Here is a 27,684-nt window from a genome sequence, read left to right on the forward strand (position 1 = left end):
AAGTTTGATATGAAAGACTTGGGAGTTGCCGATTTAATTTTGGGTATTAAGATCCATAAGACTACTCAAGGTAGGGCATTGTCGCAATCTCATTACATTAAAACAGTACTTGAAAAATTCAAGTACTTAGATTTTAAAGTTGCAAAGACTCCAATTGACGTGAATCTTGCACTTGCAAAGAACAAAGACCAAAGCATATCACAGTTGGATTATGCTCGTGTGCTGGGATGTTTAATGTATATCATGAATTATACTCGACCAGATATAGTTTGTGCTATAAGTAAATTGAGTCGATATACGAGTAATCCATGTCAATCTCATTGGATGGGGATGAAATGAGTTTTGGGATATTTAAAACATTTCCAAGACTTTGTTTTGCACTACAGTAATTATCATGCGATGATTGAGGGATACTGTGATGCAAATTAAATCACCAGTTCAACCGATTCTAAATCCACAAGTGGATATGTATTCACTATTGGTGGAGAAGCGATATCTTGAAAGTCGTCCAAACAAACTTGTATTACCCGTTTTACAATGGAGGCTGAGTTTATAGTCTTAGATAAGGCCGGTGAGGAAGCTGAATGGCTCTCGAATTTCTTGGAAGATATTCCATTTTGGCCCAAACCGTTGGCTCCAATATGCATACATTGCGATAGTCAAGCGACAATTAGAAGGGTTGTGAGCGTTATGTATAACAGCAAATCTCGTCATATACGACGAAGACATAAAACCGTTAGACAACTAGTCTCTAGGGGGATCTTCACAATTGACTACGTAAAGTCAAGCGATAATGTGTCGGATCCGCTTATAAAAGGCTTAACTAGAGATATAGTTGAAAGATCATCGATGGGAATGGGACTATGGCCGAGCACAAGTCATTGTGGCGGTAACTCTACCTAGAAGACTGGAGATCCCAAGATCTAGGTTCAAGGAGATCAAACAAAGTCATTAATGACGGTTCAATATTGTCAACTAAAATTTTTGTCCATTCTCTTGATGAGACAATGTTCAGTACCAAGGATAAAGCATTAAGGCTTTTTAATAATTTTTAAATTTGATACGGGGTATATGAAAGAGTGTATCTACGGGATGACACGTTTAGGAATCGCCTATGTAAGTGTGAAGTGTTAGCCGCTTCAAGAAGAATTTTGTAAGGCCAGTTCTCTAAGCACTTATGAAACCATGTGGTGTTCATGGCTGAAACGAACACAACAATGAGAACCAAAGACGGTTAAGGGTTGAATGTGTGACTTAATGGTTGTCTAGGTATACACCAAAGTTTGACGGTTCAAAGATATCAAATCTACCGATTGATCGAGTATATCCGACATAAGTTCACTACGGAAAGTTCAAAGGGAAACCTACTTATCTAGATGTGATTAATCCTTGCTTGTAAATCACACAGTTTTTCATGCATATTTCCGTGATATAGCCATTGCTATTCATGTGGGGGATTGATGGGTTTAAGCTTCCTAGAGCTTAAAATAGAGTGAATGGGAAATGGAGAAAAAATAATTTTTTTGAATTTTCCTCTTTGACAAAGGGAAATTGTCCCATATTGGAGAAGGAAAGAGTTTTGATGAGTATATATACAATTGCACGTCTTCTAGCTCTTAAAGAGTTGAGAAGAAGGCAAGCCTCGCATCGTCGTCGCCGGCTTCGGCTTCAGATTTGGATTTGGATTTGGTCAAATGATCTGATTATTTGATTAATTTTTTGGACCAAATTTATTTGTTAATATTAACGCAATATTATTTAATCCAAATTAGACCGTTTATGTAACAGTAATTTAATTCTTTTCCTCCGTTTTGTTTTTCCGTTTTAATTTGAATTTGGTTGTTTGCGTAAATGACTGTTTTATAAAGCAACAATTTTGAGTTGTAGCCTTATACGAAGAGGTGCAACTCTTCAATATTACCCAATGTTTTGGTTATAAATACATGAACTCTCCCTCATATTTTCCTTACGAAAAGATTTCTCCTTCCTTCTGCATTGTTTTAACATAAAAGAAAGCAGTAAGTGTGATTTACTACTGTTCTTTGAGTTCGTTGGTCAGCGGGGTTTGAAGTATCGCTACACCAGTGAGGTTATCCGTTCTATCCTAGGAGAAAATAATCCTAAACCTTGGATAATAAGAGGGGATTGAGTTCCTTAAGGAAACACTGTGAATTCAGTGGGATCGGATTAATTATATTCTTCTACATTTTTATATATATATATATATATATATATATATATATATATATATATATATATATATATATATATATATATATATATATATATATATATATATATATATATATATATATATATATATATATATATATATATATATATATATATATATATATATATATATATATATATATATATATATATCAAAAATCTATGTATATATAATTAAAGAATGTGTTGCCGAAAAGAAAAGGAGAAAATGACACAGCTGCGGAGTAAGTTAACATTATAAACTCATAACGATGGAGTAAATTTTTACAACAGCGAATGTATTAATCTAATATTTTTCTGTTACCTACCTATGTGGAATCCTTCTCATCAGCCTATCTTTTTTTACCTGCAAGAAGAGGGTGCATCTCTTTACAAAAAATAGTCTTTTTGGTGTCTATTGTTACTTATAAGAAGATTCATTAATTTGAGCAAAGTTTAAAAGTGAAGCTCACTAAGTTCAAAAGGGAGATAGTAGAAAAAAGATTCTTATTTGTTTTGTTTTTCACTAGTGTTTACTACTATTAGGGCCCGAATATCCGATTAATTCGAATTTGGTGCAGTATAAAAACACCGTCCGATACACTAAGCTCCCGCTATGCGTGGAATCCGGAAAAAGGCCGGACCACAAAGGTGTATTGTACGCAATCTTACCCTGCATTTGTGCAAGAGGTTATTTTCACAAGAGTCTATTTGTGCGGTATAAGATCTATAATATCCAAGACTCAAACTCGACTCGTAGGGTTCGTTTGGTTCAAGGGATTAGGTGGGTTATTCCGATATAAATTTTTAAAATTAAATATATCTCGTGTATGGTTGAAGGTATTAGCTAAATCGGATATTATTTTATACCAAAATTTTAATATAACTTATCCAATATAAAAGGTATTCAAAAATATAATTTTGATTTTATAATCTTAAGATTATAATCTTCGAGATTTTTAACCAAATGATCCCTTAATAAAGAAAAAAATATTCCTTAATACTACTATGAAGTGTAGAAGTGTGTGTGTGCGGGCGCGCGCGTGTCCTGTCATGGGGCTTTACACGAGGCTGTTATTTCGACACTTTATTTATTCCCTATATGGGTCCCATGCGGTGTGAATAAATGAGAGTTAATGGGCCCGCGTGAGGTTTGAACCGAAAAAGAGTTAAAACCTCAAGCCGGCCGGCCGGCTCTCGTGACTTTAGCGGCGGCCTCTCTCATTAGCCTCTACTCAAAGGCCCACTATTTACCCATTTAATTTAATTCTTTGAGACATGTATATATTTAGGCACTTCAAAAAATAATAATTTTTTAAATATATAAATATTATATGTATATAATAGTATATATTTTTAGACCAAAAAATATAACGACAGGACAATTTTGTATTCCAGCCTCGTGCTTTTTAGAGAATCCCATATAAATTGGAAAAGCTTTTCTTTTTTACTTGAAATTGTTCAGCTACCCCCTCAGGGGTCGCTGGGTTTAGAAGCATCAAAGTTAATAATGTAAGAATTGTAATGCAGGAATGATTATATGGGGATGGTTGGGTACTCGTTTCAGAATCTAATTAAATTAGCACGGATATATTTTACTTTGAAGGATAAAACAATGTCTATCAAAGTCAGACTCCCTCTTCATTTATGAGAACAAGAAAATACTACTCCCACCATTCCATGAAACCTTTTTTTTTTTTTTTTTTTTTAATTCCAAATAGAATGATTTTTTTTTTTTTAAATTCCAAAAAGAATGATTTCTTTCTAAATTTGAAAATAATTTAGCTTAAATTTTTAATTCTACTCTTAATGAAATTTTTTTATAATTACACAAATACTCTAAACCTTTTTTTGATTTGTTTAGGGCTACAAATTTCAAAAGTCATTTATTTTTTTTTAAAATTAAGTATTATCAAACAAGTTCACATAAATCGGAACGAATAGAATACTATAAGGGAAAAAATCTAGAAAATTGAGTGGGCAATACCTAAGAAAGTGGATAGAACGAGCGCGAGAATTAAAAAGATAGGTGAAAGGAAAAGGACATAACAAGTGGAGTATTTGCTTCTTCTAGTCTAGTCTAGCCAAGCTAGCAGCGGATTAGGTTTCTAATTTAATCATAAACTCATTTGATTTAAAAGGTTCAAAATCTATTACTAGCTGCTTGTTTATTAGTAAGCCTAAATTATTGAGTCCGAATGAACTCTTGAGATATATACTCCACTTGAAAAGAGGTGCTATTTTAATTAGGACAAATATATATATATATATGTAGACCCTCAAATTTGTCCTTTTTTTCATTTGGACATTTAAACTAACCTTTGTTCCTATTAAACACTTAAATTTGAACCTAAGTGTGTCTATTAAACACGTCTTCCATATTTTCTGGAACAACTTAAGCGTGTGTTTTCAAACGCCTTTTATTCATGGTAATAACAAATCCATATGTGACACGTGAAAAGTACGAAGAAAAACAAAAAAGAAAAAACCTTTCTTTTATAATATTTTATTCGAATCTCCCTCCCCCATCTTCTTCTCCGCTCCCCATCTTCTTCTCCGATCCCCCAACACCCCTAAGACCTCCACCGTGAAAGTGAAACTGATTTACCGAGGAGAGAAGGTGCCCACATAACAATCATAACTTGAGAAATAATCCTACAAAATTACTTTGATATTCGAGTTAATATTTATGCGGCACATAGCAAACATGAAATGAGAATGAATCTCTTAACTTCAAGGAAAATTCTTTAATAGAGGCAATTTATATGCTCTTCTTTCACTTAAGAGTTCTGGAAACCAAAGAGTATTTTGGCCTAGTTAGTTATTGATTGAGGTTAAGGAGTATAAAATAATTTTACAGAATAAGAATGAGGGTGGCTTGCAAGTTGGTTGCCTTACGGTGGAGCCACAGAGGAAATCTTTGAGTATCTCTTAGTGTCCCTGTAGAGAATAATGTATGTAAATTTTGTAGTATGATTCTGTGGCGTGTAGGTGAGTGAATTTCAATCTCTGTGTGTGGAATTAATTTTGTGATGAGAACAGAAGAGGAAGGTGGTGGATGATGGTGACAGGGGGAGAGAGTGAGGAAGAAGAAGGAATTTTTTTTGATTTAAAAAAAAAAAAAACTCACGCGCTCGTAGTTAGTGCAGCACATACACTTTGCCATGTCAACAATGTGTGTTTAATAGACACACTTTGGTTCAAATTTAAGTGTTTAATAGGAACAAATATTAGTTTAAGTGTCCAAATGAAAAAAAAAAAAGAAAAAAAAGAGACAACTTTGAGAGCCTACGTATATATTTGGCCTTTTAATTACTTAATTCGTATGTACATATATATTGCTGTAGCTCCAACATTGCCTATTCTATATATTCCCTATATAGTTATAGAGGAAATTGGTAGACGGGAAAAGAGGAAAGAGAAAATTAAAAAATGGCACACGTGGGTTCGACTTACACAGTAATGAATGAAGAGACGTAGAAAACACAGAGCAAGATAGGTAACGTAATCCTTACGCAGTAGACAAAAGAGTAGGAGTTAACTTGGGAGTAGTATAATATAGGCAATAGGTTGTTGTATAATTACATACTATATAAGTATATATCTCACAACTCATAATACTGTAATGAGTATTTGGTACGAACATAGACCCCGATCTTCCTACTTTTTTCCATTTTTCATTTTCTGTTTCATACTTGCATTGTAGTCCCAATTAATTTAAATTAGCATCACATAAGACCTTTTCATATTACAATCTTTTTATATTTAGAGCTCAAAATTTAATTAATGATAGAAAGGATTCTATCTATCCTAACCTGTAAGGTGATCCCCATCACCTTACTCCTCAGCATCTCACAACCAAAGTCCCAAAACTCCACATTTTGAGGAAGTTGTATTTTACGCTGTGTAAAAAATATATATTTGAACTTGATGTTATATTAAATAATATATGCACGATATTTATTTCTTAAATAATTTTTATTCAGGAAAAATAAGGAAGTATGCCTTCCTTCTTTTTTTTTTAATCATTTCACAGCACCAATAAAGAAAGTAGACTAGACAAATTAGCATTAATTTCTCATCGAATAAATATAGAAAAAGAATTCGATGGAAAATGCTCATAACCTAATCTCTTTATTACTTAATTTTTAACACGAAAAATAGTCAAAATTGTCTTTATCGTTTGGTAAATGATGTAAATTTATCCTTCGTCCACCTTTTGGTTCGTAAATATCCTCAACATTGATGTAAATTTATCTTTCGTTGTTGCTCCCAAACGCACACGCAAGTATACGTGGTCATATAAGTAATAAAATGATAAGTCGAGTGTCGAACCCACAGAGACTTATATCAACTACACACTAGATTCACTAAGATTGTTATTCAGTCAAGCCAAATTCGAGTTCAAGAATGTGGTTATATTAAACTATACTTCTAAATAGTAACTAAATTATCAAGCAGTAAAATGGTTGTTGTATATTCAGTAGAGACAACTATTCCAGGATTGTGATCGATTCACCAATCCTATTGTGTTCTAATTAACTCTCCATTTCATACAATTCACTCGTGGTTTCTAATTAATCGATAATTGCTCTCATAACCTTCTCCCGAAGTACTACTCGCCTATTCAAAATAGATTAACGCCTATATTCCTATGGAATCAATCTATCAAGAACGCATTAAGATTACGATATTAAATTAAGCACGGTGACTAGGCATATTTCTATCCTAACCACAAATCTGCCCCCTAAGAGTTAAGATCGTGCTCTCTTTAATTCTTCTCTAATATAAACATGGCTTTCCCAAGCATAGCATAGATAGTAAATAGAACCTAACTGCTGGCCAAACAATTATGCAATTAATCACAGAATTGAAGAAACAACCATATATTAGTGAATTATAATCAAGGTTAAGTCAACGTTAAACAACAATATTCATGGATAAATCACAACCCAAGAACTATGGGTTTTAGCCACTCATGATAATAGCAAACAATTTCATAAGTGTTGGATAATTGAAAATACTAAGAAAAGATAAAGAAAATTAAGATCTCTTCGCTCCCGGATGTTTCTCGTATGTATTCTCCCTTCAAAGTGGCGTCTCTCCTTTAACAATAAGCTTAGTATTGCTTTTATACGTGTTGGCTAGATTTAGGGCCGAGATAACCTTGTCCCTGGCAAAATTAGACAGGATTCACGCCACCAGTGCCCAGCCCAGCGCTGTCCTGGCGCTGTTAAATTGGAGCACACTGTCTCTGGCGCCACAGGTACCGCTAGGCGCTGGCTGTGGCGCTGGAAATTTCCTTTTTTGCTTTTTCGTCCGTTTTGGCTCTAATCTCACAGCTTTCGCCCCCAATTGCTCCCGGATCATTCCTACACATAAAAACACCTCAAATTAATGTAAATCAACACATTTTACATCCTAAATCCACGAAACAAAAGTAAAACATGAGGCGATATACATATAAATATATATACTTTAAGCTAAATATCAACACCCCACACTTAGACTCTTGCTCGTCCTCGAGCAATGGGACTATCAATAAACCCCCAACTACATACAAGCCTCAACTATAGAGGAGCAATTCAACTTTTAACCATACACTCTACCCTTGACTATGATCAATATCGGCACACAGGCATGAAGATACAAAATTTCACATTCTCATCGTTTAAGCATGCCCAAGTATAACATTTCAATTCAATCAATTCCAACAATCTATTTGTCACCAACCAACCTCAAAAGTCAACTTGTAACCACTAAGCACCCTCAACTCACGTACTCGCCCAACAAGAAAGTTTACAATATTACCAATCATTCGTGAGATCATGTGCGCTCATCAACAAACAAAAGAGTTAATATAGACTAGTCCACACATTCAAATATGCTTTTGAGTATAGATTAAGGACATCACACAATTGAACAAAATTCGCTCACTCTCACAAAGAATTCATATGCATCCCGTGGTCGTACCATAAGCTTGCCCGTAGTGTATATCTCTACTAATTTAAGCTAGCCAAATCTAGGATCAATTAGGACTTTAAGGTTGTAATGTAGGCTAAGGGACGAGTATGATACATTTAGAAATAGTGACTAACCCTCCTAAGCACTTTAATCACTACACTCACAATTCAAACACATATTCTTCTCAACCAATTCACTTGCCACAAACCACATGCAACATAGCCCTTACTTTCATTAAGCACTTTTATACTCCCACTAGCACAAATTAATAAGGATTGGAGGTGTGTATTTTTTTCTACATACCTTGACTATCATTTTTTTTCTTTTCTTCACACTCCATACATTAAGGTTCATCAGCTGGTGACTTTTGATTTCAATTTTTGTGCACCAAAGGGACCTTCCATGGTTCCACTCAAACGCTACTTCACAATCTCTAACCTTACTTATTTTAGCGACTAAGTGCCTTAGGAGGTAAAGGCTCAACAATCTCAATTTAAGAACAAAATAGGGGAACGACTTATAATATGGGTGCCAAAGAAAAAGTCGATAGGCTCAAAGGGTCTAGCAGTGAAAAAATTTATTTTTATGTGACATGCACATCTATGATCAAGCAAGAAAACGCCTATGTCATCTCCTAGATTAGCACAACTTACAATGTCGCTTCGATTAACACACGGGGCAAGTTCTAGACTACCCAGGATAGCACAGAAGATCACAAATCCTCACACACATATTGCACATGACTCAATCACTATGGTTTTACTCAACTCTCAAGTCAAACAAGCACACATAATTGAGAAAAATTAAGCAATATTGTACTAAGTGGAATACAAGTCAAACACTGAGCTAAATCATCACAAAATAGGCTATTTACTTTACTTAGACGTCACAATTCAAACCAAATATATGGGAATACAGAATGTATGTCATAGCCTAATGTGCCAGCACGAAACATGTTACTAGGTAGCTCAGAGCAACTCATTTTCTTCCTAACTACTCCTAAAAAAAAATTAAAGTACCCGATTCGAGCTACATCCTTGGAAAAGAACCGGCGCCCAAAGAAAAACCAAGGGATACTACCTAGCTATCCTAAAAAAACAAAAAAAAAATCTTTTTGATATTTTTAGTTGGACTTTATCCCTCAAGAAAATTATCCAAAAGTTCTATCATCGGGAAAAGTACGAGCTTTTTCTGATTTGTTTTTCAATTTTTGTTTCTTTATTTATTTTGAGAACCTATACTATGTATTCTACGAGTTCTAAAAGAAAAATTAATAAAAAAATAGTTTGATACAATTATACTTTAGAAAGTAGTTTTTTCACCCCACACTTATATTATGCATAGTCCTCGATGCATGATCACATAGAAAATTATTAAAACAAGGGTGAGAAATACTCCCTGAGACCCTCTCGTGCCTAGATCGGACATGATACTCAATCTTTAGAGTCGGGACGACCCCACACTTAAGCTCAAACATGCTCATCAACTTCAACTTTGGGTACTCACACTTCCCTTACTCTGCAAAATAAAAACAACACAAAACTTGACACAAAAATTTAATAAATCAATAAAAGATATACAGGCTTGGTTGCCTCCCAACAAGTGCCTTATTTATAGTTGTGGCACGACTCTTCTACTCTACTCAGGCTGGGCGCTTTCTCTTCTTCTTTCTCCCATGAAATTTAGCCTTTTTGCACGCTCTTGGAAGGTCTCTTCTTTTATCTCTGGCTCTTTTCTCAATCACATTTACACACTCAGCTTGCAAGACCACCTCCTCTAACTCAGTTGTCCCATCTGGATCACTACAATTCATATAAGGACTCTGCTCTATCCCCTTCAATTCGACCACAGTAATCATGCACAAGTCCTCATAATGCTTAAGAAGCTTAAGTGCTTTGTACACATTAAATGTGATTTCCTCATTGTCAACTCTCATCTTCAACTTCTCTTCCCTCACATCAATAATCACTCCACCAGTAGCTAAGAATGGTCGCCCCAAAATAATGGACACTTCCTCATCTGCCTCGTAATCAAGAACAATAAAATCAGCAGGAAGAATAAATTTTCCCACTCGAACTAACACATCCTCAATAATTCCTTCTTGCCTAACTAGTGACCTATCTGCTAACTGTAAAGTGATTGTAGTAGGTCTAAGCACCTCCAATCCGAGTTGCTTGAACAAAAAGGATGGCATCAAATTTATACTAGTCCCTAAATCACACAGGGCTCTACCAACTTCTTGTTTTTCAAGAGACAAAGGAATTGTGAAACTCCCAGGATCCTTCAACTTAGGAGGAAGTTTACTCTGAACTTTGGCACTGCACTCTTCAGTAAATGCAACTGTTTCGAACTATGTATGTCTTCGTTTGTTTGCCACAATATCTCTGAGATACCTTGCATACTTAGGCACTTCCTGCAAAATTTTCACCAAAGGTAAATTCACACGCACTTGGATCAAAATATCTAAGAATTTCTTGTACTTAGCATCCTCTTTTTGCTTCTGCAGTCTTTGTGGAAACGGAGGTGGTGGCCTTGTCACAATTACTGGCTCTGACCCTTTGTTCTCTTTCTCATTCTCCTCAACTGGCTTGGGAACTAATTCTCATTCAAGACGAGATGTATACTTCTTTTTCTTTGGAACTTCTTCTAATAATCTTCCATTTCTCAAGGTAACCGCATTGCCTTGAGCTTTAGGATTAGGCTCAGTATCGCTAGGAAGAGCCCCAACTGGCCGATTATTTTGGGCACTAGCAAGTTGCGCACTATTTGTCGCTCTAAATTTCACATCGCTGCTGCTTGGGCCTGCTGGTCAGCCATTAATGTTTTTATCATCTCTGTTGTTTGGGCCTGCTAGTCAGCCATTTATCTCTTCATCATCTCCTCAAGGTGACTCATTGAGTTTGCATATTGTTCAGCCTAAGGTGGTCTATATTGTTGTTGAGGTGCTTTTGGTCGAAATTGATTCTGAGAACCTTGGTTTCCACCCCAAGAGAAGTTTGGGTGGTTCCTCCAATTGGGATTGTAAGTGTCTCCATACTGATTTATCTGGCCTCGATTTGCATTACCCATAAAATATACAAACTCCGGATTTGCTGGGCATAGATTGCTCATGTGACCTTCTCCACAGACTTCACAAAATATTTGAACTTGTTGCACTGGCTCGGCTTGTTGCTTGTTAATAACCAAAGTCATCTGAGTGACTTTGTTGGTCAATGTAGAAATCTGCGCTGATAATGCCGAGACGACATCTAACTCGAGAACCCCTGCAGACTTTTACACTATGTGTCTGCCCATCTCTCATTGCCAATCCGGATTACTTTTGGAGAATTTGTTCAATAATACATATATCTCGTCAAAGCGTTTCTCCAATACTTGACCTCCAACTGCAACATCTACCACAATTTTTGTTTCAGAATGTAGCCCTTCTATGAAAGTGTGAGCTAACACTTCGTTTGTCTGATTGTGATGAGGACAGTCTCTGAGTAGCCCCTTGAACCTCTCCCAAGGTGAGTATAAAGACTCTCCCGCTTTCTGTCTGAAGGCAACTATCTCACTTCTAATCTTTACAGTTTTGCCTGAAGGGAAGAACCTTGCGAGAAATTTCCTTGCCAAATCATTCCATGATGTAATAGAATTAGCCGGTTCTGCCTTCAGCCATCGCTTTGCTTCGCCCAACAGAGAGAATGGAAAAAGTGTGAGCCTCACATAGTCTGGAGTGACCCGATTAGTGATATAGGTATCACTAATCTCCAAGAAGTTCAGGATATGTTGTTGTGGATCCTCGCGTGGAAGACCCATAAACTGCCCATTCGCATGAAGTAGCTGGATCATGCTCTGTTTCAGCTCAAAGTGCCCAGTGATTCTGGGCTTCACTATGCTAGAGGTGACATTAGCAATGCTGGGCATTGCCACCTCCTGAACAACCATATGTTCCTCTGCCATGTTCACAGGAAATTGAACAAGTGCGTGAATATTATTCGTGTCCATTGCTTCCCTCAACCTCTTATGAAATGTTCTCTCAGGTTCGGGGTCAAAGCCTTGAAGTCGGTCCTGGCTTCTGACCCTGCGCATTCAATCAAAGTTCCTGAGATCAGAGCAACAACCAAGTAACATTAGACTTGACTAAATAAACAAACAAAGCAAAAACTAGAAAGTAGTCAATATTCAAGTCCCCGGTAACGACACCAAAAATTTGTTACTCCCAAACGCACACGCAAGTATACATGGTCGTACAAGTAATAAAATGATAAGTCGAGTGTCGAACCCACATAGACTTATATCAACTACCCACTAGATTCACCAAGATTGTTATTCAGTCAAGCCAAATTCGAGTTCAAGAATGTGGTTATATTAAACTATACTTCTAAATAGTAACTAAATTATCAAGCAGTAAAATGGTTGTTGTGTATTCAGTAGAGACAAATATTCCAAGATTGTGATCGATTCACCAATCCTATTGTGTTCTAATTAACTCTCCCTTTCATACAATTCACTCATGGTTGCTAATTAATCGATAATTGCTCTCATAGCCTTCTCCTGAAGTACTACTTGCCTATATTCCTACGGAATTAATCTATCAAGAATGCATTAAGATTACGATATTAAATTAAGTACGGTGACTAGGTATATTTCTATCCTAACCACAAATCCGCCACCCTAAGAGTTAAGATCATGCTCTCTTCAATTCTTCTCTAATCTAAACATGGCTTTCCCAAGCATAACATAGATAGTAAATAGAACTTAACTGTTGACTAGACAATTAAGTAATTAATCACAAAATTGAAAAAATAATCATATATTAGTGAATTATAATCAAGGTTAAGTCAACGTTAAACAACAATATTCACGGTTAAATCACAACCCCGAAACTATGGGTTTTAGCCACTCATGATAATATCAAATAATTTTATAAGTGTTGGTTAATTGAAAATACTAAGAAAAGATGAAGAAAATTGAGATCTCTTCGCACTCGGATATTTCTCGTGTGTATTCTCCCTTCAAAGTGGCGTCTCCCCTCTAAAAATAAGCTTAGTCTTGCTTTTATACGTGTTGGGTAGGTCTAGGGCCGAAATAACCTTGTCCCGGGCAAAATTGGACAGAATTCACGCCACCAGCGCCCAGCCCAACGCTAGGCGCTGTCCCTGGCGCTGTTAAATTGGAGCACACTGTCTCTGGTGCCACAGGTAGCGCTAGGCGCTGGCTGTGGCGCTGGAAATTTCCTTTTTTGCTTTTTCGTCCGTTTTGGCTCTAATCTCGCACCTTTCACCCCCAATTGCTCCCGGATCATTCCTACACATAGAAACACCTCAAATTAATATAAATCAACACATTTTACATCCTAAATCCACGAATCAAAAGTAAAACATGAGTGATATACATATAAATATATATAGTTTAAGCTAAATATCATTCGTCCACCTTTTGGTTCGTAAATACCCTCAACATTAATTTTAGGCTTAAAACTACCCCTTCTTACTAACGACACAATATGTGGGTCCCACTTTTAATGCGTTGGCAATGTGTTACTGGACCACATGTCATTACCAAAAAAAAAAAAAACTTATAAGTATCTTCTTTCCCCACCATCTTCACCTCCCCATTTGCAGACACGATCGAAATTATTAGTACACGAGGTCTAAACTCGTTATCCTTTATTATATTTAAAGCCGTATATTGTCGTACGTTTAGCGGTGCACAAGGTCTAAACTCGTTATCCTTGTATTCTTGTATATTGTCGTACGTAAATTATTGGTGCACATGGTCTAAACTCTTATGAGTATTACATTTCATGAAAATTAGGTTACTAAAAGCTGCAACAAAATGAGAATGTGGGTGAATTTCGTTTAGATCTGATGGATTTGGGTGAGATATGTCATTTCCCTTTCTTTGGCGACTCCCCAGGAGACACATTTTGGACTTTTTCAGACAAGTCCCCACATTTCCTTTCATTCCTTTGCCCCACCTACCTCTTTTCAATACTTTATTCTGAATTTTATAACTTTAGTTTTATTTGTTTATATCTCACTTTATAAGGCAAGATTGAAAGAATATAGTACGTGAAAGTTGAAACCTTCAAACAGCCAATTTTAGTATATAAATTAAATAATTTAATTTAAAAAAATATATATTACCTTGATAATTCATTTCATTTGATTATAGATAATTTATAAAGGATTACACAAATAATATATTTATTGCATTAATTAGTTCAGTGAAAACATTATGTTTATGTATGTATAATGTTTTTCCGAGCTAAAGTCCAAAACCAGCTACAAAGCCTTTTTTTGCATGCCTTTAACAGTTTTAACTTAACTTTTCTTCTTGTGTAAGTTGATCCATGACCATTACAATAATTTCATACCAAAAGTGCTTTGTTTTTACCGTTAGTGGCTATGATTTCATCAAAAAAAAAAAAAGGCAACCAAAGTTTGTGTATGGTATTTTACAGTTTAGAGACTACTTTCGGGTAATTAACTCTTCTAAGTATGACTTAAGATTATGATTTGGGAGGCCATCAACGTACAAACATATTTACATGGACTTATTCTTTTAGTTTCTCATTTTGGTAATTAATGAGTAACTACTTTGGAACTTACTATGCAACACAAATATCTAACATAGTCATATATAATGATTTTTTTTACAAAGTGGCGACGGGACGTCTAACTTGTAGAAATATATTTTTTTCAAGTCGATTCAACCATCCGTTCGTAGAGTTATTTATTCGATCGCAAACATTTTGGGAATACCTTTAGACTTATTATTTATGAACTTGTTCAGAAATACCATAAATTAAAAGAATACAGGAGTTTGTCGTTTGAACAAATAGGATCCTTCAGTTCCTTTGAACCAAAAGACAAAATAAGATTTGGTATAATAATGTATTTTTTTTATATTTCTATTTATAATGATTTTTTAGTAACTAAAACTATGGTATAAGAAAGAATTAATCTGTGCCCAATCTAAACCTCCAACTTTAAAAGTGAACTTTTTGTCACCATAGGGTAATACTTCGAGGATTTTGAATTGTGAGTAACACTTAGCTTCGATCTAATTTGAGAATTCAGTTTAATATGTTTGCTTTCTTTTATTTTCATTAGAATTAGAAGTTTTGCACTGTTCTTGACATGAATTTGGTCAGTGTAGGGGCAAGTGGACGGAATTTTGTCCTCTTATCTTAACCTATAACTATGAGCACAAAACTTAGTCACTTGGGTTAAATTAAGGCAGTTTTAACTATCTTGAAGTCAATTAAGAATAAAGTGCAAACTATTTTTTCAGATCATGAGAACATAGCAAGATGCTTATAAGCTATTAATAACTGATTAATAAAATTAGATCATATCAAATCCAATGGAATTCTCTAAATTTCCAGATATACTTATAAGCCAACTAATGTAATCGGTTTTAGCTATATATACAGTTACAAATTTCTTTAAAATATATACTCCATTAAAGAGGAATTTATTTTCACAAATGTGTAATGAATACATTAGTTCCCCTATCAGTTATTATTATTATTATTATTATTATTATTATTATTATTATTATTATTATTATTATTATTATTATGTATCCTAAATCCATTTTGTTTGACTAATCTGGACTATCCTCGAATAGACCACTAAAAGAATAAAGTGTTTTATCTAAAACAGTACTCATTCTAAGAATTCAGTAGTCTTGTACCTACTGTAAAGCTTTGAAATTTTGGTATTTTTTGTATTGGACCATCTAATATTCGAAATTTATTAATTCAATTAAAACAAATTTGTCTCAAGTGGGAGCCATAGGAATTTTTCAATGTTTACATTCAATTTTTTTAATTAAAGATGAAAGAATCTCGTTCATCTCATAACACTTCTAGGTGGTGCAACACTTTGTTACTCTTCGATGTCCGGTGCACGCATTGAAATTTTAACTAATTAACAATTTAGGTCCCATAAGTTTTTTATTAAACGAAAAAAATGCTCAAATTTCTTTATTTAGAGCAGTGCTGAATCTGACGCGAGGAGAGAGAGAGAGAGTATTGTGTATGGGTCAGGTGAAACATAACAACCCACAAGTAGCAAATGGTAAGCCCCACGACGATGGGACTCAAAATTTAGTGCTAAAAAACAAAAAAAAAGACACTGAAAAAGAAAGCCCCCCAAAAACAAAAAGAAACTCCCTTAACCAACAAAGAGGGAAAAAAAGTAGATAAGTTTTTTTTTTCTTTAAAAAAACACACACACAACAAATTAAAAGAAGAAAAAGCAAAGAAAGCGAAAGGAGATGAAAGTGTGATGGGGTGATTTACTTTTGCTTTCTATCAGGACAGGAATCTTTGAAAATCCAAACTTCTCATAAAAGTAAATGAATTTAAATAATACATTTCTTGTTAAAAAAAATTACTAACGGAAAAAAGTGAAAGTTTTGATTCAGCTGGGTGTTTGGAAGTGATTAAATTGAGATAAGTTAATTTGTGGTGTGTTTTCACAAAATATTCAACGCTGTTTCAAGAGTTAGTAAAATTGTAAAATAATATTAGAAACCTTTGAAATGAGAAAGATACATGAATGTTGATTATTATTTTTAGTTTCTCTTTTCTTAACGTAATTTGGAAATGATTTAATTTATTTTGCATTCAATTTTATTTCAAGAACTAGTCAAGTTAATTCGTATTACATCGAATAGTTTTTGAATATTGGACAAAAGTTACTTCATTCTCCATTTGAATAAAGTAAATTGTTTAAGGTCATCGTATGGCATTATTTAATAGGTTATACCTAAAGATTTTAAGGTCATTCATTCACAATTACTATAGATATTAACCGGTGATAATGTGTTTGTGTATAAAGATTAAGAGCCCGTTTGGATATAAAATTTGATGGAAGTTTTTTTTTTTAAAAAATATTTTTTTTGAAATCATCGTTTGTTTATAAAATTTTCAATTTTTACTTGAAAATTCAATTTAAAAATTTTCGAAAATTTGAAAAACTCCAAAAAACCATTTTTCAAAATTTTTACTCAAATTTCACGAAACTTAAAAAACAATCAAAACCAAAATTTATGTCCAAACACAACTCTAAATTTCAAATAACATTTTCAATTGAAAAAAAATTTCAACCATTTTTAAGAATTTTACAATTCTTATGTCCAAACCCCTACTAAATGTTATACGTACTTAATATTGTATTAGTATTAATTTAGAAACGTATGAAGGGTATATTGGTCATTCCAATTAAGTAAAGAAGAGAATTTAGAGAGAGAAACAAGAAAAGAGAATCTAAAGAGAGATAGAGAGATTTTCTTGTTTCTTTTAATTTGTCTCTCCTTCCAACACATTCTAGTCTTCTTCTTCACTCTCTCTTTCTCTCTCGCTCTCTCTCTTACTTGCCCGTTGTGAACACAAATTTCTGCAAATTTCGGTTTTCTCCTCACTACTATACGCCCTGGTACATAATGCTGCTGTAACTAATATGAGCAGAGTGCGCATTGCACACAGCACCATAGAATTCGCCGGGAATGAATCCCACCAGTGTAGACCCAACACAACCACCGCCGCCGCCGCCGCTGCTGCAACCACCGCGCTCCTCCTTCAGTTGCGACCGTCACCCAGATGAACAATTCACCGGCTTTTGCCCTGAATGTCTCTGTGAACGCCTCACTACTTTAGACAATAACAGTAATAATAATAATAATCCTTCTTCTTCTTCTCGCCGTCCTTCTACTTCCTCTTCTTCTGCTGCTGCTGCTGCCATTAAATCCCTTTTCTCTAAACCTTCTGCTAATAATCTTCCTCCTAAACCGAATATTAAACCCAACTCCTCGTTTTTCCCCGAGCTTCGTCGGACTAAGTCTTTTTCTGCTTCGAAAAACGAGGCGTTGGGCTTTAATGCTTCTGCTTTTGAACCCCAACGGAAATCCTGTGACGTTCGTGTTCGTAATACTCTTTGGTCTTTGTTCTCCATCGACGACGAGACAAAAAGTACTGCTAAAAAACCCACTTGTTCGCAAAACCCAAATGATATTGTTAATGAGGAAGAAGAAGAAGAACCCGAAAACGATGAAGAATTAGAGGCTGTGGTGGATGAAATAACTGAAGAGGAGGTGAAACCAGTGGAGAACAAGGTGGAACCAGAGATTGTAGTAGAAGAAGTGGAGGAGGTGAATAACGGGGATATATTGAAGCCGATGAAAGATCATATAGATCTTGATTCGCAGGCGAAAAAGGCTTCAGTTGCAGGGAGTTTTTGGTCAGCTGCATCGGTGTTTAGCAAGAAATGGCACAACTGGAGGCGAAAACAGAAGCTGAAAAAGAGAAACAATGGCGAAAATTCGGGTACATTGCCTGTAGGAAAGCCTATTTCAAGGCGTTATAATAATAGGGATACCCAATCGGAGATAGCGGATTATGGTTTTGGGAGAAGGTCTTGTGATACTGATCCTCGGTTTTCACTCGATGCTGGTAGGATTAGCTTTGATGATCCGAGGTATTCTTTCGACGAGCCTCGTGCTTCTTGGGACGGTTATTTGATTGGCAGGAGTGCTTTTCCTAGAATGCCGCCTATGGTTTCAGTGATAGAAGATGTCCCTGTTGTGCAAATTCCCCGCACGGATAACCAGATACTGGTTGAAGAACCACCACGTATTTCAATGAATTCTATCAATGAGGATGAAGGTGGGGTCCCTGGAGGTACTACTCAGACTAAGGAGTATTACTCTGATTCGTCTACGAGGAGAAGGAAGAGTCTTGATAGGTCTAATTCAATTAGGAAGACTGCAGCTGCTGTCGTGGCTGAAATTGATGAGATGAAGGCTGCTGCAATGTCTAATGCTAATAAAGTAGTATTGCCTGCTGTGAGTGTGAGTGATCAATTTCATGGAGCCAAAGTGTTGGTTGGTGAGAGGGATTCAAATTCGTTTTCGAATTCCAATTCTTTGAGAGATGACGGCTCTGAGACTTTTGAATTGACAGGTTTTAGGGATAATTGTTCAGTGATTGGAAATGGTGGGGAGAGAAAGGGGTCGTCGAAAAAGTCAAGGAGGTGGGCCTGGAATTTATGGGGGTTTATACATAGGAGAAGTAGTAGTAATGGGAACAAAGATGAGGAAGATGATAGGTATAGTAGATCAAATGGAGTGGAGAGGTCGTTTTCTGAATCTTGGCAAGACTTGAGGACTAATGGTGATGTAAGAGGTGGTATTAATAGGAAGGTGTTCAGGAGTAATAGCAGTGTGAGCTGGAGAAGCTCGACAAATGGTATTGGTGGATCATTTGGTGGGAGTGTGAGGAAATCTGGTGTTGAGATGAATGGGCATGTAAAGAAGAAAAGAGATGATTTTGTGTTGGAGAGGAATCGGAGTGCGAGGTATTCACCTAGTCATCTTGATAATGGACTCTTGAGGTTCTACTTGACACCCATGAGAGGCAGCCGGAGAGGTTTACCAGGAAAAAGTAGGCCAAATGGCTCACACTCAATTGCGAGGAGCTTACTTCGACTGTACTGATATCCAATCCAAGGTCCTTAGTGCTTCTTTTGATCAAAATGTTAATTTTCCTTGCATTTGTTTCCATATCCCTTGTGCCAATGTAATCTCGCGACAATGCATATGTCATCTATGTACTCCTTGGATTTTTTCTAATAACAGGAAAAGTCTTTTCTTTGTCATAACCTTTCCTTTTAGTGCTAATATTATGTCTCTCATTTCACCCTCAATGATTTTGTTTCATGTCTTAATTGAGTAGGATTACTGTGTTTGTACATACTTCTGTTTCACTTAATTTTGTTTTGCTGATTTTTACCTGTAAATTCGGAGTACCTTCAGTTGTCATTAGTGTTATTTGAATGTCCAAACCATTCAAAAATGTTCTTACTATTGGATATGTATGAGCAAGCATATTACTGTAAATGGAATTATAATTATGGAAGTTGGGGATTGTATCATGTTTGGTAGTATGACAGCCAGGGTGTATCTTTTTGTTACCAATCTCACGTTACTTGGGTCCTTTACGCTGCTTTCCTTCTAAACGTTTCCACATTTCCACACTTGTATTATAGGAGAAATGCAGCAGATCTCTCTTAATTGCTAGGACTTCTAGATGATTGACTTTATACGTTGTTTAACCCATTTTTCATACTCATAACAGCTATGATTCTGCTATAGCAATGTTGCCAGTAATGATATGTTCCAACTTGTTCTGTGCATATACCGGAAAATTTTATTTGGAAAACTGAAGCCATCAATATGGCTGTTATAACAATGATGTGAATTTCCAAAGGTTACTTAAATCAGCTAATCTTTTGAGATTCAGGATACATGAAACCCAAGCTCTTGACAGGTACACTTGTTAGTGATTTTCATGATTGTTGTTTGTTGAGTTCATTGTTCTGTTGGTCAGCGTCAATTGCTCTTTTCGGACTAGTCCTTGTCAAGGAAACAAAACATAGTGGATCACCCACCCAAAAAAGAAAAACAATAATGTGGTGTGGATCAAGCTGTTAAAAGTTTTTACTTGACTAGATAAAGTTACATATCCAAGGTTGTGTGCTTATGATGTTCATTGTGTATACCCTGCTGGAACTGACATTAAGTTTCTTTACCCTTTTTTATCCAGGAATGAGTTTGAGGCTTAGGATTGTACTACAAGCCGCTTATCTTTCTTGGTAACTGAAAATATCAGCGCGCAAAAACTGCCTTTTGAAAGAAGTTTCAGTTGCTAATAGGCTCTATGGTAACTCAGTTTGAGAATCAGCAAATTTATGTAGAGTATTGAATGGCATTACTTTGAACAAGTGTATTCTGGAAACTCTACCTTAGACCTTGTTTGGAAAGACTGCAGTTACACTACTGCTAAAGTTTCAAATAGGGGGATTGTGTAAAAAAAAACTGCACAAGATTTGTCTTGGTTATATGTAAATGTTCACTTAATTAGTATATGTAGTGTCCACTCTTAGTTCAGAAGACTTGGATTTTTCTTGCTTTCTCAATTGGGGTGTGTATGTTTCATTAGATTTGGTTAGAAATGATAAAAGATAAACTGGTGGATCTGCTGTAAGGAGAAGTTTTTCTCTTGATTCCCTTATTTCACAGCAAATTCATACCAATAACAACGCTTCAATCCTAATTCAATTGAGTCGGTTATATGAATCCTTAATATCCATTTGTTCCATTTGGATTCATTACATGTGAATGCGCCATGTACATCTTTTTTCAATTTCATCTTTCCAGCTAGTTCAGAGGCATCTCGTTGTAATTCTAAAACAACGTAATATAGCCAAAATATAATTGAGCAATCGACATGATATATTTGCTCACATTTCAAGGGAAGATCATAATTTGCAGGAATAACTATGATATAAATGGTAAGATTCTATTACATGTTAGAGATTTTATCTCTTTGGAGAAAAGCTATGGATTGGTCTGAACTCTAGAGAGTTTCACTATAGTTTTTGCAATATTACCCATAAAAATCTTAATGAATGCATGGAAAATGGAGAAAAGGGAAGAGTCTTAGCGAGCGATTGGACATAATTTAGTTAAGATTTGAAAAGAATAAGTGTTTGGAGTTGTGTTAAACTAGTAAATTTTTGTAAGTTAAAATTGCGTTTGAACATGCATTTTTTTTTTTAAAAAACTTGAAGTTTTATGAGTGGAAAAAAAAAAAATTACCCAAAAACTGCCCTAAACTGGATTTTGAAAAGTTGAAAAAATAATATATTTTTTTTATAAAAATTGATCATATTCCATTAACAAACAATATTTTCAAAAAAAAAAATGAAAGAAAATTATCAAATATTATGGGAGTGAAGAAACCAGCTCTAAGTGGAAATCCAAGCATTATTTGGCCTAATTCATCAGCCTAAACATTTCTTTCCTTTCTTCTTTTGAAAAGGAAATGAAGTGAAAAAGAAAAAAGAATACAAAGCAATGATTATATGTCTAAATACTGAGGTGTTTTCCTCATCTTAATGGGAAATCAGAGTACTAATAAAGTCGGCAAATCCCTAAAAAATTTCTAAATATGAGATTGAGAGTTTCATGTTTGTGTCCACTTTTTGGTGTTTCTTTCCTCAATCAACTCATCAAGTAAAAGCTCAATGATCAAAATATGCTGCCTATTAAAGTCAAAAAGTGAGGGAAAAAATTAAAGAAAACATCAGTACATGTTTTCTACCTTCAATTCATGACCAACAAAAAGATGAAAAAAGAAAACAAAAGAGGCTCAAAACCCAATGCCAATATGTCTACTTTCCTCCTCCCAATTAAGTCCTCTTCTTTAGTGGAAATGGTTGGCAAAGATTTTCTTGGAGATTTTAGTAGGGTTTGCCTTCTTTTTCAACAGTTATGTACAACGTGGATGAGGTGCATGAAAATTGAAAATAGTTTTACGAGTCTCACAATTACATGTTTTATTATGACCTTAACTCCAAGAACAATAATATTGAACTCATTGTATTTTTAATATTATAAGTCCATATCTATTATTGTTTGCAATTTTAGAAAATTTTATTCATAAATTTATACTTCGCGTCCAAAATACTAGTTCACAGTACATCAAGATTGCATCTGCCTCACTTATTACGGACGAAAAATACTTGGTAATTTCTTTCCATGTACATAAACTTTAATAGACAGAGTTATTCGATATCAATGCTGATGAGAGGTAGCAAGTACGCGGTGAAACAGTCGAGGCATTAGTATGAGCATTTGATTTATTAGCTTGAGTTAATTGTAATTGATTACTAATTGAAGAGGCTGTAATTGATTACTACGATCACCAAGTCTTTTCATACTTACTTTTTAAATATGCATAGTATTAAATTAAAATATAAATAAAACTGGAAAAAGCAAGTATTAGAATGAACAGGTGTTTCAACAAGGCAAACCGTGTAGATTTCTCAGGAAATGTCTTATTGTGTCTTTGAAATGTCAAAACCCACTTTCTGGTTTGGGCTGTTCTGCAATGGTTATTTAGCTCACTGGGCCACTCACAGTACAAAGTCGGGCCTTTTTTTGTTGGACATCTCTTGAGCACTATTAAGAGATATATTTTAGAGTAAAATTCATTTGTAGTTACTCGGGCCAAACTTATATCACCCGGTAGCCACAAAATGACCCCATACAAGTCATAGCATAAAAATAATAATAACGGCTAGCAATTGAAAAATCTGATACCATAAGCTCAACTAAAATGGAAAGGAAATCACTCCTAATCGATTTTGTATCCTATATTCACGTGTTCAGTACGGAATCTTCAACCCCCCAAACGGTATAAAAGTCACCCAAATATTCACATTATCAAAAAATTCTAGGGTTTCTGAAGAGTAAACCCAGAGCAGAGCTCCAAAAAAATTCACGCTAAAATTCAAAGTGTTTGCACAATTGCGGCATATAATCAGGTTAATAGAGTTGAGATATCGTTCTGAAATTGTGAAATTGATACAAAATTGACAGACTCAATTAATGTCTATGGAGATTGTGAATGTTGGAACTACTGTTCTAATTTTGATTCCTATTTTACTTCAACACAGTGGTGAGTGGGTAAGTGAGAGTAAATTTGTTAATTTCCTTGTTAGGTGTGCCGATCAATTCGGACTATGGCTGTGGCCTATGAGTATTTTGTTGATGAGATATATAAGCAATTGGGTAGGGATTCAATTACAAGTGAGATGGAGATAAAATATACAGTGAAGAATGGCTATGTAGCAATTCCAATATACAATGATATAAATGTGCGCTTATATATGGAGATGGAAAAGAAAAACCTGGATATCACTGAATATCCATTATGCATAATGTTGAAAACTGTGTATTCAGGTGTTGAATATTCATATTCAAGTTCATACTTGGGTGGTAACTTACTCGCAACAACTTCAGCTGGTTTACTGTCACGACCCAATTTCCCTTCGGTGTGACGTAGTGACGGCACCTAGTCTCTACAACTAGGTAAACCTAATATTTTTTATTTTTTTTGCGGAATAGTGAAATAAAAATATAAATTTAACCAACTATTCAAAAATACACAACAAATCCCAAAAACCGGAACATCGTAAATCACAATGTGATGACCCAAAATGTCATCTTTAAAGTTAATAATTAATTCTGTGTTCTAAGACCTCGAAATTTGATTTCGCACATACGCCCAAGTCCCAAACTACGATACGGACCTACAGGAACTGTCAAAATACTGATCCGAGTCCGTTTGCTCAAAATGTTGACTAAAGTCAACTCAGTTGAGTTTTAAAGCTCTATTTCATATTTTAATCTATTTTTCACATAAAAACTTTGCGAAAAATTTTACGGACTGCGCACGCAAGTCGAGAAATGATAAATAGTGCTTTTCGAGGTCTTAGAACACATAATTAATTATTAACTTTAAAGATGACATTTTGGGTCATCACACACAAACTACAGAAAGAAAAATCTAGTGTCTCTATACATTAGAGTCTAATAAGGAAAAATACATAAGATAATGGACATGAGAAAGAGTAGAAGAGGACTCCGAGGTCTGCGGACACGGCAGATATACCTTGCAGTCTCCAAAGCTACACCGGCTCACTGATAGTGCAATTGATAAGGAGTACCTGGATCTGCACACGAAAAATATGTGCAGAGAGTAGCATGAGTACACCACAATCGGTACCCAGTAAGTGCCAAGCCTAACCTTGGTCAAGTAGTGACGAGATTAGGTCAGGGCCCTAATGGTAAATATATAATAAAACAAGATAGAGTGTAATACCGCAATCAAATAAAGGCTAAAATTTAACAACAATGAAATCATAGAAGGTAACAACTCAGTATACAGAAACACAATAGGGGATCTCTCTAGATACCGTCTTGTAGTCCCAAACGTAAATGTGCAGTACAGGGAGATCTCCCAGAATACCGTTCCGTAGTCCCAAAGTAAATATGCAGTATAGGAGGATCTCTCGAAATGCCGTTCCGTAGTCCCAAAGTAAATATGCAGTACAAGGAGATCTCCTGGAATACCGTTTCGTAGTCCCAAAGTAAATATACAGTACATGGGGATCTCCCGGAATACCGTTCCGTAAGCCCAAAGTAAATATGCAGCGCAAAGTTAGAAATACAACTACATCATGAAATCTTACGATTTAGACTAAGTACGAGTCAAGGAAGAAATAGAAAATTCACTAAGCATACTGCACAGAATTCACATAACAATTAAGACACGTAGACATATTGTATTAGACTAAACATGATAGCTACACATATTGGAATAACTCAATTAAGAATGAAAATAGATTAGTACTCATTAAAATGGTATAACTCAAAATAATAGGAAAATATGTTGCTGCTAGGTAAGAAAATCGGGTTTTACCACAACTAGCATGTGTACGTACTCGTCACCTCACGTACACGGCACTCACATATCACAATAGTTCCAAATCTTAAGGGAATTTCCTCCACACAAAGTTAGGCTAGCCATTTACCTCGAACCAAGCTCAATCAATCGGTAAGAATGCTTTTTCCTCGAATATCTGACCCCGAATGGCCCAAATCTAGCCAAACACAATTGCATATAATGAATACAACCATAATAAACTAATCTAATTAATGAAATTAATATTTAAATAAAATGTCCAAAATTAACTCATAATCGTGGGGCCACATCTCAGAATCGGATAAAAGTCACAAAATCCGAAAGCCCATTCACTCACGAGTCTATCCATATCAAGTTTACTAAAATCCGACACCAAATGGTCCTTCAAATCCTCAAATCAAACTCTCCAAATCCCTAGTCTCAAACTCTCAAATTCCACCTTAAATATACACTAACTAGGTGGAAAAATAAATGGGGAGGCAAGATTATTGATCAAAATAAGCACAAGGGATCTCAAGAATTCTCTCGAAAATGCTCTTAAAATTCGCCCTAAACCGAGTTTGCAAAGTCCAAAAATGACAAAAATCGTGAAGCCCTTCGGTTTTAAGCACTGCCCAGATATTTTCGCACCAGGCTTGCACCTGCGGGTGCGCTGGTGCGGGAAATGTGCGCATCTGCACAATTCACTTGCCCCCTCTTCCTTCGCACCTGCGATGAAAAGGCCACACTTGCGCGTGCGCGCATGCGGAAATCCCTTCCGCTTCTGCGGACCTTGTGCACCTGCGATGACCGTAACGTATCTGCGGGCATTGCAGATGCGGAATTCACCTCGCACATGCGACCCTTGAAACTCCTCCACTTTTCTGCTTCTGCGCTTGCCTCTCCGCACGTGCGATCCCGCACATGCGGTCTCTCCACCGTAGGTGCGAAAATACCAGATGCCTGAAGACTTCAGCAACAACACAAATCCAACTTTTTGATCCGTTAAGCACTCGAAACTGACCCGAGGTCCCCGGAACCTCAACCTAACATACCAACCAATTCTAAAACACCATACAAACTTAGTCGAGACCTCAAATCATATCAATTAACGTTAAAATCACAAATCATCCTCCGGTTCAAACTTAAAGAACATAAAACTTCCAAATTCTACAACCGATGCTGAAACCAACCAAACTACGTCTGATTGACCTCAATTTTTTTACACAAGTCATATTCAACATTACAGACCTACTCCAACTTTCGGAATCGTATTCCGACCCCGATATCAAAATTTTCACTACCGGTCCAAAACTCTAAAATTTCAACTTTCGCCATTTCAAGCCTAAATGAGCTACGGGCCCCCAAAACACATTTCGGATACACCCCTAAGTCCAAAATTACCCAACGGAGCTAACAGAATCGAGGAAATTCCATCCCAAAATCGTCTTCACATAGTTTCGACTACGGTCCAAATTCTAAGACTTAAACTCTCATTTAGGGACTAAGTGTCCCAAAATACTCCGAAACTCAAAACCAATCATCCCGACAAGTCACAATAGCAGAAATAGATATGGGAAAAGTAGTTAATAGGGGTTCGGGGCCCTAAATCTCAAAACGACCGGTCGGGTCGTTACATTTACAATGTTCTAATATAGAAGAAGTCACAAAATTAATATTGTTGAGATGATGAATAATCATGGAAAAGAAGACAAATTTGAGATAATGAAGGAAAATTGTATAATAGACAACCCACAACATGAAGAAATTATAGAAGGTCAGTTATATTGGGGCAAAGATACACTCATTAGTATAATAAAGCACTACACAATACAGGAATAATGTCAATTTATAGTGGATAGATCATCTACAACAAGGTATGATTTCTACGTATGGGATTGTACTTCTCTATAATTTTATATATACTGCTTGTATAAAAAAAATGTATAATTATTATATAATGAGATTGTATATTTGTACTTCTCTGTGACATTGTGTATACTTCTTTATATAAATGTATATAAAAAATATAATCATTATGTAATGAGATTATATATGTGTACTGCTCTGGGACATTTTCTATAGTACTTTTATAATAAATGTAATATAAATGTATAATAATTATGGAATGAAATAATACAAATTGAATGACTGCAATGAGTACATTTATTGGCCTAGGAAAAAAATGTAACGAAGTACTGAAA

The 27,684-nt window shown here is 35.4% G+C and overlaps 2 protein-coding genes and 1 non-coding gene across 3 annotated transcripts; 2 read left to right on the forward strand and 1 right to left on the reverse strand.

Annotated features, from left to right (window-relative positions):
• Positions 1-9,817: 9,817 nt before the first annotated feature.
• Positions 9,818-12,162, reverse strand: LOC142166333 (uncharacterized). Its single transcript, XM_075225349.1, has 3 exons — positions 11,493-12,162; positions 10,569-10,770; positions 9,818-10,493 (listed from the first exon to the last, which is right to left on the reverse strand). The coding sequence occupies exons 1-3, from the start codon at positions 12,160-12,162 to the stop codon at positions 9,818-9,820; spliced, it is 1,548 nt and encodes a 515-aa protein (XP_075081450.1).
• LOC142173967 (small nucleolar RNA R71) lies at positions 11,635-11,739 on the forward strand. The gene has a single exon (XR_012703337.1). It is a non-coding gene; the product is annotated as a small nucleolar RNA R71 (small nucleolar RNA).
• Positions 12,163-17,399: 5,237 nt separating the features above from the next.
• On the forward strand, positions 17,400-21,233 carry LOC107789019 (protein OCTOPUS-like). The gene is made up of 2 exons (XM_016610785.2): positions 17,400-19,678; positions 20,774-21,233. Exon 1 carries the CDS (start codon positions 17,680-17,682, stop codon positions 19,663-19,665), a length of 1,986 nt encoding a protein of 661 aa, XP_016466271.1. The 5' UTR covers positions 17,400-17,679; the 3' UTR covers positions 19,666-19,678; positions 20,774-21,233.
• The last annotated feature ends 6,451 nt before the right edge of the window (positions 21,234-27,684 follow it).

This window comes from Nicotiana tabacum, chromosome 2 (genome assembly GCF_000715075.1).
Source record: "Nicotiana tabacum cultivar K326 chromosome 2, ASM71507v2, whole genome shotgun sequence".
NCBI lineage: Eukaryota > Viridiplantae > Streptophyta > Magnoliopsida > Solanales > Solanaceae > Nicotiana > Nicotiana tabacum.

Coding starts and splice junctions, on each gene's coding strand:
- LOC142166333 (XM_075225349.1), bottom strand. CDS start 12,162: ATGGACACGAATAATATTCACGCACTTGTTCAATTTCCTGTGAACATG. Junction 10,771..11,492: donor ATTGAACAAATTCTCCAAAA/GTAATCCGGATT, acceptor AATGAGAATTAG/TTCCCAAGCCAGTTGAGGAG. Junction 10,494..10,568: donor GAAGTGCCTAAGTATGCAAG/GTATCTCAGAGA, acceptor TGAAGAGTGCAG/TGCCAAAGTTCAGAGTAAAC.
- LOC107789019 (XM_016610785.2), top strand. CDS start 17,680: ATGAATCCCACCAGTGTAGACCCAACACAACCACCGCCGCCGCCGCCG.